Below are 17,076 nucleotides of genomic sequence, written 5' to 3'. Positions count from 1 at the left end.
TAGTGGATTTTGGTAGCCGTCGGATTGGTTTCAATCCGGACCACTCGCTCCTGTATATAAGCTAGGGTTTTTGGGTTAATTGATATGCACATTTCTGTATTCCCTTTCCATATTCCATGCACTCACATTGGTGGAGGTGAGGGGCACCTTTGATTGTTCCTGGGGAGTGCTTGGATTTAGGATTTCGGTTTAGATCTAGCTTTTGCATTGTCTAGATCTAGTTTTTTCCATTTCCTTTCTTTTGTTCTTTCCTTTCAGGATTTTGGTTTAGATCTAGCTTTTTGCATTGTCTAGATCTACCATTTCTTTCCAACTTTTTGTCATTTCTCTTCTTTTGCTCTTTCTTTCTCATTCATTTTCATGGCCGATCCGCAATCTCCTCCTTTGACTCTAGAGCAGCAATTGGTTCAATTGCTTGATGCTATGCGTCTGCAATTGAACAACCAAACTCAGTTGATGGCGGTGTTCACGGCACATGGTACAACTCCTCCTGCTTTTGGTGCCAATCCTCGCGTTCGGCCGGAGTTCTTTCGTGTGAATCCTGGGGATGATGTGTACCATTGGTTCGATCACTTCACGGTGATTGCCACATATCATTCTTGGGATGATGCTCGATGTTTGCGTGAGTTCCCCACATGTCTTCAAGGGACGGCATTGCAGTGGTACAATGGATTGAGCGCAGCTACTCGTGGCAATTGGAGTGTTCTTTCGGATGTCTTCAAACGCGCCTTCGGACACGCTGACGATTGTAATGATGCCTTCCAACAATTGCATCGTCTTCGCCAAGGGCCATCTGAGTCGGTGATGCAATTTGGCGTTTCTTTCCGAAGTCTTTTGCTTCGTGCGGAGCCAAATATGTCGGAGCGGATCAAGCTAGGAATGTTGTGGCCAGCACTTCGTCAAGATCTTGTCGGACTTGTGCATGCACTTGCTCCTGCCACTCTTGACGATGCTCTTCGCTTGGCACAACGTTATGAGACGTCGCCTCTTCCACTTCTTGCTACACGTCCTTCAGTTCCACTTCCTATGAGTGATGGTCCTGTTCCCATGGAGGTTGATGCTGCTGCTACTCGAGTCCAAGGACAAGGGCGAGGACGTGGTCGTGGCCGTGACATTCGTTGCTGGGCGTGTGATGAAGTTGGTCATACTTAACGGCGTTGTCGGCGCTTTCCGGATTGGCGACCTCCATTTCCTGGGTGGAGACCTTGGCGTCAGCAACGTCCCGTTGGTGCTGCTGCGGTGGAAGGTTTGGATACTGAGGTGCATTCGGGAAACGAGGAGTCGCGCGAGTAATGGAGGGACCTTGCGCGAATAAGTTAGTGACCCCTCCATCTTTCTTTCGGGAGTATCATCAAGGGGTTCACTCGGCACCGGTTCATCCAGTGTTTACTTTCCAAACTCGTTTTTATAACAAGAGGTCTCCTATTCTTCTCTCCGTGTTGGTTGATATAGGTTCGAGTTTATCTTCTATTGCTCGACCTATTGCCACACGTTGTCGTCTACACTTGCGTCGTGCGGCGGATCCAGTTTTCATTCTTTATGGCAACGGCCGTACACATGCATGTGCACGAGATGAGGCGGACCTGGTTGTGCGTGTGGGCGATCTCGAGCTTGAGTTGCAGTCGTTGCGGGTGGTGCCGAGTCAAGCTTTTGACCTCATTCTTGGTATGGATTGGTTGCAGCACAATCATACCAAGTGTGACTTTGAGGCTTTTCCCCCTTGTCTCATACTTCCTTATGTTTCATCCATTCCTCTCACTTCCGTACCTCTTCGTCCCTCTACTTCTACCTCTGCTTCCATTACTTTTGTTCCCCCATTATTTCCTCTTGTGTTTCCATCTTGTTCTGCTCTTCCCTTATCCGATCCCTCCGATGATCTTTGTGTTGCAGCTGTTGACCAGCTCATGAAGGAGTATTCTGATCTCTTTGAATTTGACCTATCGTCTGGGGCCAAGATTGCCACACGTCATCCCATTCCAACTGGGGATGCTCGTCCAATCAAGGTTCCTGTTCGTCGTCAGTCACCCAAGGAGATTAAGATTTTACGTGCAAACGTCAAGGAGATGTTGGATAAGAGTGTTATTCGGAAGTCGCAGAGTCCTTGGGCATGTAAACCTCATCTTGTGACGAAGCCTGATGGGAGTATTCGTTTCTGTATTGACTATCGTCCGTTAAATGAAGTGACGATCCCGGACGTGTACCCTCTTCCTCACACTGCTGATCTCTTGGATCGTCTGGGGCGAAGTTGTTGGTTCACCAATCTAGATCTTGCTTCTGGGTATTGGGAAGTACCGATGGCTGAAGACGATATTCCTAAGACTGCTTTTCGTACACCATTTGGTTTGTACGAGTTTTTGGTGATGCCGTTTGGTTTGAACAATGCTCCAGCAACTTTTCAGCGGATGATGGGCGAGGTTCTTTGCGATATGCCGGAGGTGACGGCTGACTTCATTGATGATGTCTTGATCCACTCGGAGGGGACGTGGGAGGAGCATGTTTGTGATGTTTGTAAAGTGTTGGATCGGCTACGCGACGTTGGTTTAAAGCTGAAGCGGTCGAAGTGCGTGTTTGGGTCCAAGGACACAACTTATCTTGGGTACCGTATTTCTCGTGAGGGTTTGCAAGTTGATCCTGACAAACTTGTGGCTGTTCTAAAGTTCCCTACTCCGAAGTGTGTGAATGATGTGCAGTGCTTTTTGGGTAAGGTGCAGTATCTCGGTCGTTTTGTGGATCATCTTTCCGATCGCACTTTACCATTGCGAGCGTTGCTGAAGTCATCAACGTCATCTTTCATCTGGTCTCCTGATTGTGAGCGGGCGTTCGTGAATCTCAAAGAGCTATTGACGACTCCTCCGGTTTTGGCATATCCTGACTACACTCGACCTTTTATTTTGCGCGTGGATGGTTCTGACATTGGTCTTGGAGCTGTGTTGATGCAAGAGAGCTCGAGTGTGCCTGGTCAGTGCCATCCCATTGCATACATAAGCCGTACATTACAACCAGCGGACATGAACTACTCCACGACAGAGAAGGAGTGTTTAGCAGCAGTCTGGGGTTTCGAGAAACTTCATGCTTATCTACATGGTTCTCGGACGTTACTTGAAGGTGACCATGCTGCTGTTACTTCATTATTGAAGCGGAAGAACCTGGTTGGTCGTACGGCTCGATGGGCTTTGAAGCTTCAGATATATGATTTCAATGTTGTTCATCGCCCAGGGAGTTCTATGGCTGATGCTGATGCCCTTTCTCGAGCTCCTCTTCCTTCTCCACTCACTTCTCATGTTTCTGAAGAACCTGTTGTTCCAGCATCTGTGGATTTTCTAGATGAGGATTCTGTGCCGTCGGCGGTTGCTGTCCTTGACGTTCAGTGTCCACAGGGCGTAGAGCAAGATCTACCTTCTCTGGATGAGGTTCGCGAGGCTCAAAAGATTGAGCCGTGGATTCGAAGGCTTCGAGATGGGTTTGAGAATCCTGCATCACTTGCTGATGACTTGCCTTTTCGGCATTTACATTCTCAATATCGCCTTGAAGATGGCCTTCTTTATTTTGTGGGGACGGATCCTGATGCTCATTTACGGCTGGTGGTGCCTTCGGTGTTTATTCCGCGGTTTCTCCATGCCTACCATGATTCTCCTATTCTAGGTGGGCATATGGGACACCGTCGTGTCAACGAGAAGCTGCGCAGATCTTTCTATTGGCCAGAGATGCGACGTGATATTATCCAGTATGTGCGTAGCTGCGTTTGGTGCCAAGCTCGTAATACTCCCCCTTGTGCTGCAGAAGGACGGTTGGAGTCAATTGCAGTTTCTTGTCCGTTTGAGTTGGTGGCGTTTGATCTTATGGGACCTTTTCCACGATCGACTGCTGGCAATGAGTATGTTATTATTGCTTCTGACTACTTGACTCGTTGGGTGGAAGTTGGTGCTCTTGTTAGTGCCTCTGCAACTGCTGTTGGATACTTCCTCCTCAATCGAGTGGTGTTCCAGCATTCTTGTCCAGAACGGATTCTTTCGGATAATGGTCCTGCATTTATGGCTGAGGTATTTCATGTTTTGACATCTCGGTTGGGGATACGCCACACTTTTACGAGTGCTTATCATCCACAATCAGACGGTCTGGTGGAACGGCTCGTTCGGACATTCAAAGGGATGATTGCGAAGTATGTGAACTATCAACATTGGGATTGGGATGGTTATTTGCCGTCTCTTCGGTATGCTTATGTCACAGGGGTGCAGAGTTCTGTTGGTGCTTCACCATATAAACTTCTATATGGTCATGATCCAATATTACCAACAGAGCTAGGTTTACCTTCGCGATTGCCACGAGCTCCTGATGCTAGGTCATGGGATCAATATTTGACAAGCATTCTTCCACTTGTCCGAGCAGAGTCTGCTGAACACTTAGGCCGCGTACAAGTGGGACAACAACGACGCTACAATTCCCATCATCGTCCACCAGCGGAGTACAAAGTGGATGATTTGGTGTTAGTCCATTTTCCCCATCTTACGGTACGTGGTTTATCTAAGGGGCTCCTTGCGAAGTGGAAAGGACCGTATCGGGTGTTGCGGCAAGTTGGACCACAAGTTTATGAGGTTCGGCATGACGTTCAGCAGGCTGATCCTCCGGAGATTGTGCATGTGCAGCGGTTAAAACGCTTCATACAGAGGGATCAGGAGCAGTTAATACCATCTACAGATCCACCGATGCCTCCTCCTGACGTTCCTCCAGATCCCAGCCTATCTACAAGAGAACCCTGATGGCCTTCCATTATTCCGAGAGGAGGGGATGATGTGAGGGCCAAGTGTACGGCTACGATGCCGTATACTAATATTAGCGTAGTGGATTTTGGTAGCCGTCGGATTGGTTTCAATCCGGACCATTCGCTCCTGTATATAAGCTAGGGTTTTTGGGTTAATTGATATGCACATTTCTGTATTCCCTTTCCATATTCCATGCACTCACATGAAAATATTTAATACTTTAAATATATAAATGAACATTAAGGCTATACATTTAGAGTTTTATATAATTGAGAGTTAATCTCCATCACTAAATGAACACTTTAAGTATATAATCAGTTTTTTTGAATTTTATAGCTATACTTTTTGATCCATGAAGTGCAGATAATTACTTTTTTTGCTTGATACCTCAAGTATATATTATTTATAAGAAAATGATAAATATGGTAACTTTTTTTGAACATTCATAAATAAAAAAAATTAAAACATTTTTTTTTTATGATTATATTTACACTCTTGTTTGTGCCTTACTAGGATTGATCTTTTCTCTCCAAACTTTAACGAAGGTTGTTTATGATGGTGACTCCTCATTATTCTTTCATATCAGCTCACTAATGCCATCTATAAGTGATTTTGCTCAATCTCTCAAACAATGCCACTCTCTAAAAACTGGCAAAAGAATTCACATACAAATTCTGCAAACAGAGCATCAATGCAGTAGGTTCCTAGCTAACAAGCTCATAGAAATGTATGGAAACTGTGGGAGCATCCAAAATGCAGCCCAAGTTTTCCACGGGATCATAAACCCCGACCTCTTCTCGTGGAACATAATGCTCAAAGCCTATGCCCAGAACGGGTGTTTGTGTGATGTTTGGAACTTGTTCACTAGAATGGGACAGAAAGACGTATCCTCGTGGAACAAACTTCTAACTGCGTGCGCAAAATATGGAACCGTTGAAACCGCTCTGCTTGTCTTCAAGAAAATTCCGGAAAGGAGTGTCGTTTCGTGGGGGTCAATAATGAATGCAGTTGCCGCGCCCGGGCATTGTATACAACAGGTACAAAAGCTTTTTGACGAGATGCCTCAGCGAGATTTTGTCACTTGGACTGCATTTCTCAATGCACTTACTCGCGAGAGTTCTTGCTCTATAGTGGATGCTAAGAGAGCTTTCGAAAAAATGCCAGCACATGGGATTTATCCATGGAACATATTGCTTCTGGGTTACATCATGGGCTCTCAAAGTCAAGTCGCTCTGGATCTCTTCTCAAAAATCACTCAAGAGAGATCATCCATGGTTGACGATCGAACTTTTGTGGTTGGTTTCAAGGCTTGTGCTCGAGTAGCACGAGAGTCTCATGAGGAAGGACGGAGCTCTTGTAAGTTTTTGGAAACTGGCATGGCTTTGCATGCTAAAGCACTCAACTTCGGCTTGGACTGCTGCTCCAATCTCTTCCTGGCTAGCACACTGATCGACATGTACTCGAGCTGTGGGAGCTTGATCGATGCTCGCCGGATCTTCGATCGAATGCACAGCCACGATGTCGTCTCCTGGAACGCGCTACTTATGGCCTACGCTCAAAACCACGAAGAAAAATGCGCTCTCGATCTACTCGAGCTTATGACGTGCTCGCCGGATCGACTCACATTCGCTGCTGCCGTAAGAGCCTGCTCGAGCCTTGCTGTGAAAGAAGCCGGCCAGGAAATCTCAGCCAAGAACGTCAAGATCGGTAGCCTCAAGCGAGGACTCGCAGTTCACTCCCTGATCGTCCGCAGGAGTGGCGGAGGGGTGGAACTTATAGATTCGCTTCTAGCTAGCAGCTTGATCGACATGTACTCCAAATGTGGGAGTATGATCGATGCACGGAGTGTCTTCGATCGAATTCCAATCCATGGAAGCTCCATCGACGACGCTGCTGTACTGTGGACCTCGCTCTTGCTGGGATACGCTGAGAGTGGCGAGGGAGAGATCGCAGTGGAACTCTTTTGGAAGCTCCAAGAACTTGGGGATCAAGGGGGAGAGACCTTCCGCGAATCAATATTTCTCGCGGCGATCAAGGCTTGTGGCAGCATTGCCAGAAGCCCTTTGCGATCGATCCATGGCGAAGCTTGCCGGCAAGGAATGATCCACGGTCAATGTGGTCAATGGGACGACGCGCTCGAGACGGCCCTGGTTGACTGCTATGCAAAGGCCGGCGACTTGAAAGATGCCAGGAGAATCTTTGACTCGTGCAAAAGAAATCCAGTGACGTGGAACGCACTCATTGGTGGCTATGCCCGCCACGGCGACGTGATTCGCGCGTTTGAGCTCTTCTTCCAGATGGGCTCTGAGGGATTGGCGCCGGATAGTGTGACCCTCCTTTCGATTCTCACGCTATGCAACCATACGGGGCTGGTTGATCAAGGGAAGAAAATTTTCGAGGCAATGATCTCGGCTGGTAGTGGAATTCAGGTTGGGATTGAGCACTACCACTGCGTGATCGATCTCCTGGGCCGCTCCAATCGCATCAGTGAGGCCGTGGCGATGATCCAGTCGATGCCATTCGAGCCCAATGCAGTGACGTGGAGAACACTGCTGAGTGCGTGTGGGAAGTGGAGGAACCGAGAAATCGCCCGCGATGCATTCCAATCTCTCATGAAGCTGGATCACCGGGACGCTGCCGGGCACGATCTAATTACTAAGCTCTTCCTGACAAATCAAATTTCAAATCTTCTTAGCATTTAATGATATAAGCATTAAGTTTAATAATTGTTAACATTTTCACAAACGTTCTTTTATCTTCCTTTCGATTGATTGGTCTTGGTCGATTCGATTAGCCAAAGGAAGAGCGAGCTATACCAGTCTTCTTTCTCACTCTTTATTGAAAGATTTCTACTTGGAGAAGGTGTCGATGATGGTGGTGTGAAGGGGATCGCTCAAGTGAGTGACCCAATTGTCGAGTGGCCCCTTGCCCGTGGCTGCCGCTTGCACAGCGAATCCAAACGCCGCCACCATCGCCAGCCTCGCGTGCTTGATCTCCGCCAGCTTTAGCACCTCCTTCCTCTCGGGATCCGCCGCCAGCCCAAGCGGATCAAAGTAGCTCCCGCCAGGATACAGCCGCTTCTCTGGATCGAGCTCCGTGTTTCTTTGGAATTCAATGAATCCAATCACCAGGACTTCGATCCACACCAGCGCGGTGATGGTGAATGGCAGAGAGAATCCAAAGTAGCTGGGCCCTTGGTCCAATTCCACCTGCATTTCATCCGTCCAGGAGCAATTAGATGATCATCCAATGGCGAAAGAGGATAGAGACTCGGAGCTTACCTTGCCAGCATCTTGCCAAGTAACGCCAGTGAAAGTCTCCACCGCGATCGCGCCAAGGGTCGCAAGCATTGCCCAGCGGCCATGGATGAGCTCGCACTCGCGGAACCTCTGGAGTCCAAAGATCTCCGTGTAAGGCTGGAGGGGAGTGGCCCGGATTGTCGACAGATCCTCGACACGCTCGCCCAGGAGCTCGCCAGGCATGTTCTTGGCGAGGCTCGAATCCAGCGAATCCACATCGAATTGGAGATAGGTTGGGGGCTTACCAAGTCCAAGTGGATCGAATCCATAGTCGCCCACCAGCGATCCGTCGAGGTAGTCTGGGCATTTCGCCCCCGGAAACCACAGCGGGCGATTTGCATCGCCCGACGAGGAGGATTTCTTGGTCACCTTCTTGGTACCCTTCTTCTTCCCGAGTCCAAATCGCGCTACAATGCCGCTGCTCCGTGACGCGACCTGTGATGTCGACGAGGCAGCGGCATAGCCCACGAGATCGCGGACGCCACAGCCCGTGAAGGACGAGGCAGCAAGAGCCGACGCCATAGCTATGCTCCTCCTGGGCGTGCGCTCTTTCTCTACAAACAGGGGATTTGATTGGAGTATCCTGGCTCGAGAGATCCTGACCGTCAAGACCAGAGCGGGATAGCGATCCGACGGCTTACAAATTCCAGCTTATCTTGTGGTCGACCGCGAGAGGGAGTCGAACTTGACTCGCTAAGAAAAAAAAAAGGTAAAGGTAAGAAAATAAGGTTTTCATATTAAAAAAATAATATGAAAACAAGTTTAAATAATTTTTTAACAACACAAACCAAATTAGATAATAAAAGTTTTAGAAGATTATTTTATTTTACTTTTTTACATTTAAGTTAAGAAAGTAGTTTCAATAACATAAAGTTTATTGCTACTTAGTATATTTCATAATTAAATTAAAAACTGATGTACTAAAAAATTAGGTAAAATTTTATGAACAAATTTAAATTTATTAAATAAAAATTTTTTATTTTAAATTTTAAACAAACTATAATAATATTAGTAAAAATTGCCTTCCTAAATGAAGTTATTGTATATGGAAATTAATTATTTTAGTAAATCTTACAATTTCCAACTAATATTTATATATTGCATAATTTAATCCATTTAAAATATTGGTTAAATTTTATTAAACTTAAAATTTATAAATTCATAGGTTTACATTTCTAAGGCCCCATTAAATATTGATATATAAACTAATACAAAACATTTATTTAAACTTAATTTTTTATAAATGAAGAAAATATTAAAACAAATCAATTTTTTATATTTTATTATTTAAAAGTCAGATATACACCATAGATGTCCAATTTTAATGTTTCATAAATAGTTTTATATGTATATATTTAAATATATAAATGACAAGCCTTTTCTATTTTTTATAACTATTTTTTATAAAATAAAAAATTATAACACAATAGCGATTTCTTGCTTACTCATATAAAAGATCACTATTGGTGTAGAGAACCATGGCTTGAACTTCATAAAAGAAGGGCAACCTAACAGCATAGAGCACACTATAGAGTGACATTATGAAAAAATATAGTTATCTAAAATCTTTGTATTATAAGAATAAGGTTTTAAAATCAAAATTTATTCACACTATAGAGGAAATAAATATGTTTTTAAAATGAAAGTTTAAATCTCTCTTTCTAAGCTTCTTTTTGTTTTTATATTTCTAGAAATTAAGGAGGCCATCCAAATTGAGGATAAAGAAAAAGAAAAGATTTCTATATTCTTAGTGATATATTTCTATTGATGAATCCTTATAATGAGTTTGAGATGGAGTTTGAGATGGAATCGAGACCGAGACCGAAACCGAAACTGAGACCAAGATCGAGACCGAGTCCGAGTTCGAATCCGAGACCAAGACCAAGACTGAGTCCGAGTCTAAGTCGAAGTTGGAGTCCGAGTCTGAATACTAATACAGACTATTGGGTGAAAGCCCAAAGCGATCGTCCGCCAAAGAGTGGTTGCAAAGGGTTCCAAAAGTGTAGTAGGGAGAGTGTGGGGGTTGGACCCCAGTGGAGCCAATTTGGCCAAGAAAGCTAGGAAAGGCTAGTTTGGCCTAAGAAGGCTGTACCCAAGTGTTGGGTGATAAGATAATTATTGGAAAGTCCAAAGTTAGATTGAATACAGACCGACAAGTGGGGTAGCTTGGTGAAGTCTTCAAAAGCCAACTTTAGTTCTCCTGGGAAATTGAATGGTCGATGCTTTCAATCCAAGTGTGGGTGGCACTACCTACTTAGATGCCTGGCATGGCTCAATGAAACCTCACTCTAAACCCATGGCTAGAGCACCCAAAGGTGAAAGGTGAGGAGAGTACCCATAAAGCTTAGGGCTATAGTGTTCTAAAATGTTGTCCTAAAGTCCCAGATTGTGGAAAGGAAAAGGAATAATCTTCAGGTGTGGTGACCAAGGATATGGTCACATGGTGAAGAAGTTCCAAAGGACAATAGGACTTAGTGGTCGGGCCTGTGGGCCTTGATCCAATGGCAGTGTTGATGAACACAACCCAGAAAGAGACTTGGTAGGGACTGAAAAGGGATATTGGGGAAAACTATTCCCCATGTCTGCAAGCATCCTAAAGATGCTAAGGAATGGTTCTGGGATGACCATTCATGGATGGATAGCCCAATCTTTGAGAGACAAGATTATGATATAGATGATGTTGAATCACTAGTGTGACAAAGGTGAATAGGTATAACCTTAACATAACGGGTTAATATGTCAGTGGTACTTTTGGGTGTCACTCATGGGATTGAACATGTGGAGCACTTGGACCAAGTGCAAAGGTTGAGTGGCATGAATGCTATACTTGGGGTAACAAGCCCTAAGTCCTAAATAGGACTTATGGAGGTTGTGAATGAAACTCCTCTAAATAGTCGGAAGTGTGGTTAAATGATTAAGGTAGAATGGAAAAATTAGTTGCTTACAATTTGTAAGTATAAATAAAAAAAGAGTTTACCTAGATCCATCACCTTAAAATGTATAAGAAATTTTTCCTTTAACTACTATAGATTCTAATAACTTGTCCACATACATACAGATGAGTATGAGCAAAGAGTCTTGAACATAAAAGTATAGGTTTCAATAAGCCTCTACACATATGAAACCAAGCATAAGCAATCTACCATATCCTTGCAGATTGCTTTTGTCTATAGATAGATAGTTAGTTTACAAACAAAGTGTTCCTTTCCACTGATACATATAATCCGGTTGCTTTAGTTCCCTATTGAGAAAAGTGTTCTTAATATCCATCAAAATCCAAGTGATTAGAACCAAATAAATGGAAACCATCTTAACAACATGTGTGGAATGAGTGGAGTTTCTAGAGTTTGTGATGAAATAGAGGATGCTGGTATTTCTTCCCATTTATATCACTATTCTTCATTTGATATATATATGAAACCTACACAACCAAACATATATAAGCTCTATGCAATGTTTTATTTGATACAGCTTTTGTTAGAAGGAAATGTGTACTATTATGTTCACATCCTTAACCTAGAAAACATGCAATCTATGCAAAAGTATCAAGCCCTGTTTGAACAATTCTACCAGGACATGAACAAGATCTGAAACTGATTTCAATCTAGTTGTAACTTTCTTTAATGGTTTCTTCATTTTTGCACATAGACACTCACACACATCATGGTTTATGTGCATTAGATCAAGTACTCTGCAATCCATTTGAGGTGTCTCCTTGACCTATTTAATATCTGTATATCCCAAACAAAAGTGTCATAACTGCGAGATAGTAATGTTTACACTAAGAGTATGATCAAGAGAAACAGAAGTAAAGTTCATTCTTAGCCATCACTTGAGCAATTTGTGTTCGATGGAAAATAAAGTCTATAGCCATGCAACAGAAAAATGTGTAGACTCCTTGCTCTGTAAGTTGAGAAATTGAAAGCATATGCTTGGCTAACTTTGGAACAAATGAAACATTAGAGATTTCAAGTAAATAAGTTGATCCAAACGCTATTATTCACAAAGCTTCTCTACTAACTGTACACACAGAGTAAAAGAATTTCTTATAACTTATCTTTTGGAAGAGTGATCGATCAAACATCATGTGGTGGGTGGCTCCACTATCCAGAAGCCAGCTCTTGCTTTGACATTTGCCTGACTCAGCATAATCTACAGAGACAAAAGATAAGTTCTAAGAAAACAAAGTACCATCAAGATTATCATTTTCTTCAATTGTTGCCAGATTTGCTATTGGTCCTTTGCGCTTACAAAAATTTTGTTTATTTCCTGTTTTCCACCTTTTGTTGAACGTCCTCCCAGCATGTCTTTGTCCTTGGATTCACCAACATCTTTTTCTGAGAAGATGTCATTGAGGCTGGCATAGTGATGAATATTAGCAATGACTTGATCCAAGCCTGGTCAAAGATGATTCATTTGAAGCTCAATCTTGGCTTTCATACTTCTCATTATGACCAATAATCATGAGAGCTCCTACTGCAGCAGAAAATGATGACTTCATATTCTGCAGCTTGACACCGAACACTGTCATCCAGTCGATGTAGTTTTGTGCCTTCTCATGAGGACCCTGCCAACAATTCACCATTTTCTGGAAGATGCTCATCTCCCTAGCCCATGACTGCTCACAATAAAAATGTTGAAGTGCACACCAAACTCCCTATGTCCTCCGATCGAACGCACTCAATCAACATAGCTCTAGCCGTGACATCACCTTGCTCAAAATACTCTGCCACTTCTGGTAAGCTTGATATTGCCCCACAGTCATCCTTGCGACTTCTTCTGGGGGAAGAATTGCTGGCATTCGCTCGCATCCCGTAACCACTCCCAGAATCTTCTTCTTTGGGAACTTGGCCTCCATAATCGAGAACCTTGGAGCTCAGTGCTTCTTCCTTCCCTTTCCCCATATCTGTCTAAAAACTGCTATGCTTACACTATAAACGACAAGATGGATCACTACTATTCTGCCGTTTCATGCTGAAAAATACTAAGTGCCATCAGCTCCAAGACAGAAAACCCGATCCCATGATGGAAAGAGTAACACTTTCAAATGCATGTACAGGCACTCTTATATGCGCTCATAGTAGATTCCTGCTGTTGCTCTCTACTACCCTCTCCTTGATTCCTGCTACTCCAACACCCTGTATGCTGAGTTACAAGACACACTTGGCCTTGCTCTTGAGCAGCATCCCATCCGCCATGAAGAACTTTTTCTATTGACTTCTCTATCTCGAGCTCGTTCGCTTGCTTGATCACAGCATTAAACCTCTCTTGGCTGTAAAATCTCTCCATTTCAACGTCCAGGATGTCGAATGCGATGAAGTAGTCCGGTATCCTAGTGTAGTGGATCGAGTGATTGGCCAGCATCCACTCGCCATAGAGTATCCCAGCAAGCAAAACAGCCTTTCGTTGTGCTTGGCAATCCACCGGTCCAAAACTTCATACTGTTTTTGCTCCCTCGAGGATATGAATTGAGAGCGGTTCTGTGCGAGGATTTTGCCGTAACCCAAGCTATCTTCCAGGTGCAAGCTCTCGGCGGGCCTCAAAGTCGTAGTCATCTCCAGTGCGGTGCTCAGTTGTCCGGTGTGACGCTCTTTCCCCTGGTATCAAACAGGTGCTTCTCCGTGGAGACTTGATGATCCTTGCTTCGCTCAGGTAATGCAGCGATGACTAAGATAGAGCGCCCGCTGTCCAGGAGCTTCAGCTTGCATCCCAACGCCTGATACATTAACAAGAACGACAAGGAATCTTCACGATCAAGCCAAGATTATACCCAAGAGAACCACCAGCACCACGAGTTCTTCTACTTGTGAAATACAGGTGTAATAAAAGAAAAACATATCAAGCAGCATCCACCTTGTCTTTTGATCTTTGGGTTCTTTAGGAGGTTTCACAAACTCACTTCTTTATTCAGCAATTTTGTTCTGGATGTCAAACTGGTCGGCATTCTCGTGGGAGATTGCAAGCGTTGTATCAAACAGAACGCCTCTGGAAACGACTCTAGAGAATGGCACACCGCAGCGCGAACTACAAAATAAAATCACGAGTTCTAATCGAAACAGAAGGTTCAATTTTCAGCAAATTGGCCGGTTCTTGGAAAATTTCTCGAAAGCTCTTACCTGGAACAAGCGTTTTTGAGCAATTTCGCAAAAAGGTTTGAGCTTTGCCAAATTGTGGTGCGTGTGGCACTTGACTGCTAGAGTTACGGTGTAGATAGTCTCTCACTTGCTCGGGAACCAGAGTGGAGATCGAGGCCAGCATTTCCGGATTCGTGCTTCAACTTATCCTTCCTCGTTTGTAAGCTAGCTGTGACTCCTTAACAATAATAATAAGAAGTCACACTGGTCGGCATCCTCGCGGGAGATTGCAAGAGTTAAAAGCATGCAGTCCTATTCAGATGCATGCTTTAACTGGCAACGCCTCTGCAAACCACTTTAGTGTACTGGCACACTGCCGGGCAAACTAGAAGAAAGTTAAATCGAATTGTCTGATGTAAGATTGATCTCTCACGTCGCTGGAGGAGCGTCCGCTGTCCCGCAGCTTCAGCTTGCATCGCAACCCCTGTTACATTAACAAGAATGACAAGAATTCTTCACTCAACCCGAGATTATACCCAAGAGAACGACCAGCACCACAGCAATTGCCATGATATTTGATTTCATTGCCATTTCCAACCAAGCATTTCGCTCCAAGCACAGAATGTAACACAAACGCTCTGATTTTGTAAACGCTACAACCAGAAAAGTCAAGCCTCCCGAGACTTGTCACAAAGATTATCTCATTAGAATCACAATCTCAAGGTACACATGCAAAGAAAGTCCGAACTCAGAAATTTTTCTTCTGCTACCTTTTCAAAGTGAGAAATACAGCAAAAGCTTCATATTCGTATGATATCGACAAGACTTCAACAAAGCTCAAGTACTTCAATACTGAGTTACCATCAGGTATACTCAATTATAAACGGCTTTATTCAGTACTTTCAATCTGGATGTCAAACTGGTCGGCATCCCCGCGGCAGAGTGCAAGCGTTGTAGCATGTATCATTAAACAGAACGCCTCTGCAAACAACTCTAGTGTATTGGCACACAGCAGGGCAAACTACAAAAGAAAAATCATTAACGAAAGTTTCAGGAAATTGGTCGCTCACCTATCTGGAGGAGCGCTCTCTGTCCTGCGGCTTCAGCTTGCATCGCACCTCCTGTATATATTCATAGGGCAATCCTTCCACACTGAATCATACACTTACCCAATAGAACCAGCACCAGCACCACCATGGAAATTACAACAGCCTTGGATGATTTGATTGCCATAATGGTTTTCTGCAGAGTATATGAATACAGTGAGAGAGAGTTTCCTTCGATTTATACTCAAAAGTATACAGAAGTCCTTGAATGAAATTAAAAGTCAGGCATACCAAATGAGACTGCAATTCAAAAAAGCCACTAGAAGCCAGAGAACTATTCAAAATTTTCTGCAAGAATCTGAAGAACTACTTGCTGTAGTTTGACATGTAAACAAGGCACCAAATTGTCTAAAGGCAATGTGCCAATTTTCAAACCCAATAAGTTTATAAGTTTGAGTTTGATAAAGTACCATTTCACTTCATTTAATTGAATTATGAATTTATCATTTGATAAGTTGATTGATCAATTTATTAGTTTATTAGTCAACTCATGAGTTCATTGATCAATTCACCAAGTTGATTGACCACTTCATGAGTTGGTTGCATTGGTTGATGAGTTTAAGTTCCTAGTTAACTTAATAGTTGATGATTGATGATATTGATATTGGTTATTTTAAAATAAGAAATTTTAAACAATTATGAGTGCATGGAATATGCAAATATAATACAGAAATATACATATCAATTAGCCTAAAACCCTGGTCCAAATTAATATCAATCCAATGGCTATTAAAATCCCACTAATATTAATATATGGCATTAGTCCCTCATCTCGAAATTATAAAAGATAGTCAGGATTCTCTAGTGGATGGGGTAGGATCTAAAGAAACATCAAAAGGAGGCATTAGTAGATTTGTAGATAGTGCTAGTTATTCTTGATTTTTTTATATGAAGTATTTTAGTTGTTACATATGCATAATTTCTGGAGGGTTGGTTTGTTGAATATCATGTTAAACCTTATAAATTTATAATCCAACTTGCTATAACACCCAATATGGTCCTTTCCACTAAACAAATATCCCCTTAAATAAACCATATATAATAAATTGGAAAAATGGACTAACACCAAATTATCCACTTTGTATCTTATAAGTGGATAATGATGGGAGTTGTAATGTTGTTGTTATCTTACTTGTATATGGCCCAAGTATTTGATAAATTTTACTTGGACAAATGGAAGAATGCTTGTTAAATGCTAATCCTAAGACTTAACATTAGCAGTTTGTGGCAATTGTGAAAGTAAATTTAATTCCATTAGTAGTATTAGATCATAATCATATAAGAGTTTATATGGTGAAGCACCACACCTCTATGACATATGCATACTAAAGAAATGGCAAATATGCATCCCAATCCGAATATTGAAAGTTCATATACTTCATGATTATCCCTTTGAAGATTCGAATGAGCCATTCCACCAAACCATTTAAGTATGAATGATAAGCACTCATGAAAGTGTGGAGTATCTAATCAAAACGTTAAAAAATGAAATGCCTTGGCCATAAATACGAGACCATTATCTGAAAGAATTTGCTCTAGATAGGAATGTTGAAACACCACTCAATTGAAGAAGAAGTATCTAATAGTAGTTGTAAAGACATTAACAAGACCATCAACTTCCACCTAATAAATTAAGTAGTTAGAAACAATAATGACATATTTGTTACCAGCACTTGACCATGGAAAAGGCCAAACATCACCAACTTACACAGATAGGAAATTACCATTGACTCCAACTGTTCTTCCATAATAAGAGAGAGAGTATTACAAGGTTAGCACCAAATGTAATTATATATATACCGGATAACATCATGTCGTATCATCAGCCAATAGAAAA

At 42.8% G+C, this 17,076-nt stretch overlaps 2 protein-coding genes and 1 long non-coding RNA gene across 3 annotated transcripts; 1 reads left to right on the top strand and 2 right to left on the bottom strand.

The window, feature by feature from the left end:
* The first annotated feature begins 5,485 nt into the window (after positions 1-5,485).
* LOC112347759 (pentatricopeptide repeat-containing protein At1g03540-like) lies at positions 5,486-7,462 on the top strand. Its single transcript, XM_024679112.1, has one exon. The coding sequence runs from the start codon at positions 5,486-5,488 to the stop codon at positions 7,460-7,462; it is 1,977 nt and encodes a 658-aa protein (XP_024534880.1).
* LOC9657432 (chlorophyll a-b binding protein CP29.2, chloroplastic) lies at positions 7,449-8,716 on the bottom strand. The gene is made up of 2 exons (XM_002974213.2): positions 8,042-8,716; positions 7,449-7,969 (listed from the first exon to the last, which is right to left on the bottom strand). Exons 1-2 carry the CDS (start codon positions 8,579-8,581, stop codon positions 7,610-7,612), a joined length of 900 nt encoding a protein of 299 aa, XP_002974259.1. The 5' UTR covers positions 8,582-8,716; the 3' UTR covers positions 7,449-7,609.
* A 6,197-nt stretch (positions 8,717-14,913) lies between these two features.
* On the bottom strand, positions 14,914-15,258 carry LOC112347827. The gene is made up of 2 exons (XR_002992869.1): positions 15,204-15,258; positions 14,914-15,154 (listed from the first exon to the last, which is right to left on the bottom strand). It is a non-coding gene; the product is annotated as an uncharacterized LOC112347827 (long non-coding RNA).
* Between the last annotated feature and the right edge of the window lie 1,818 nt (positions 15,259-17,076).

Source organism: Selaginella moellendorffii, unplaced genomic scaffold, assembly GCF_000143415.4.
Source record: "Selaginella moellendorffii unplaced genomic scaffold, v1.0 SELMOscaffold_24, whole genome shotgun sequence".
Classification (NCBI taxonomy): domain Eukaryota; kingdom Viridiplantae; phylum Streptophyta; class Lycopodiopsida; order Selaginellales; family Selaginellaceae; genus Selaginella; species Selaginella moellendorffii.
The sequence above is the reverse complement of the archived record's forward strand: the minus strand, read 5'-3'. Positions and strand labels throughout refer to the sequence as shown.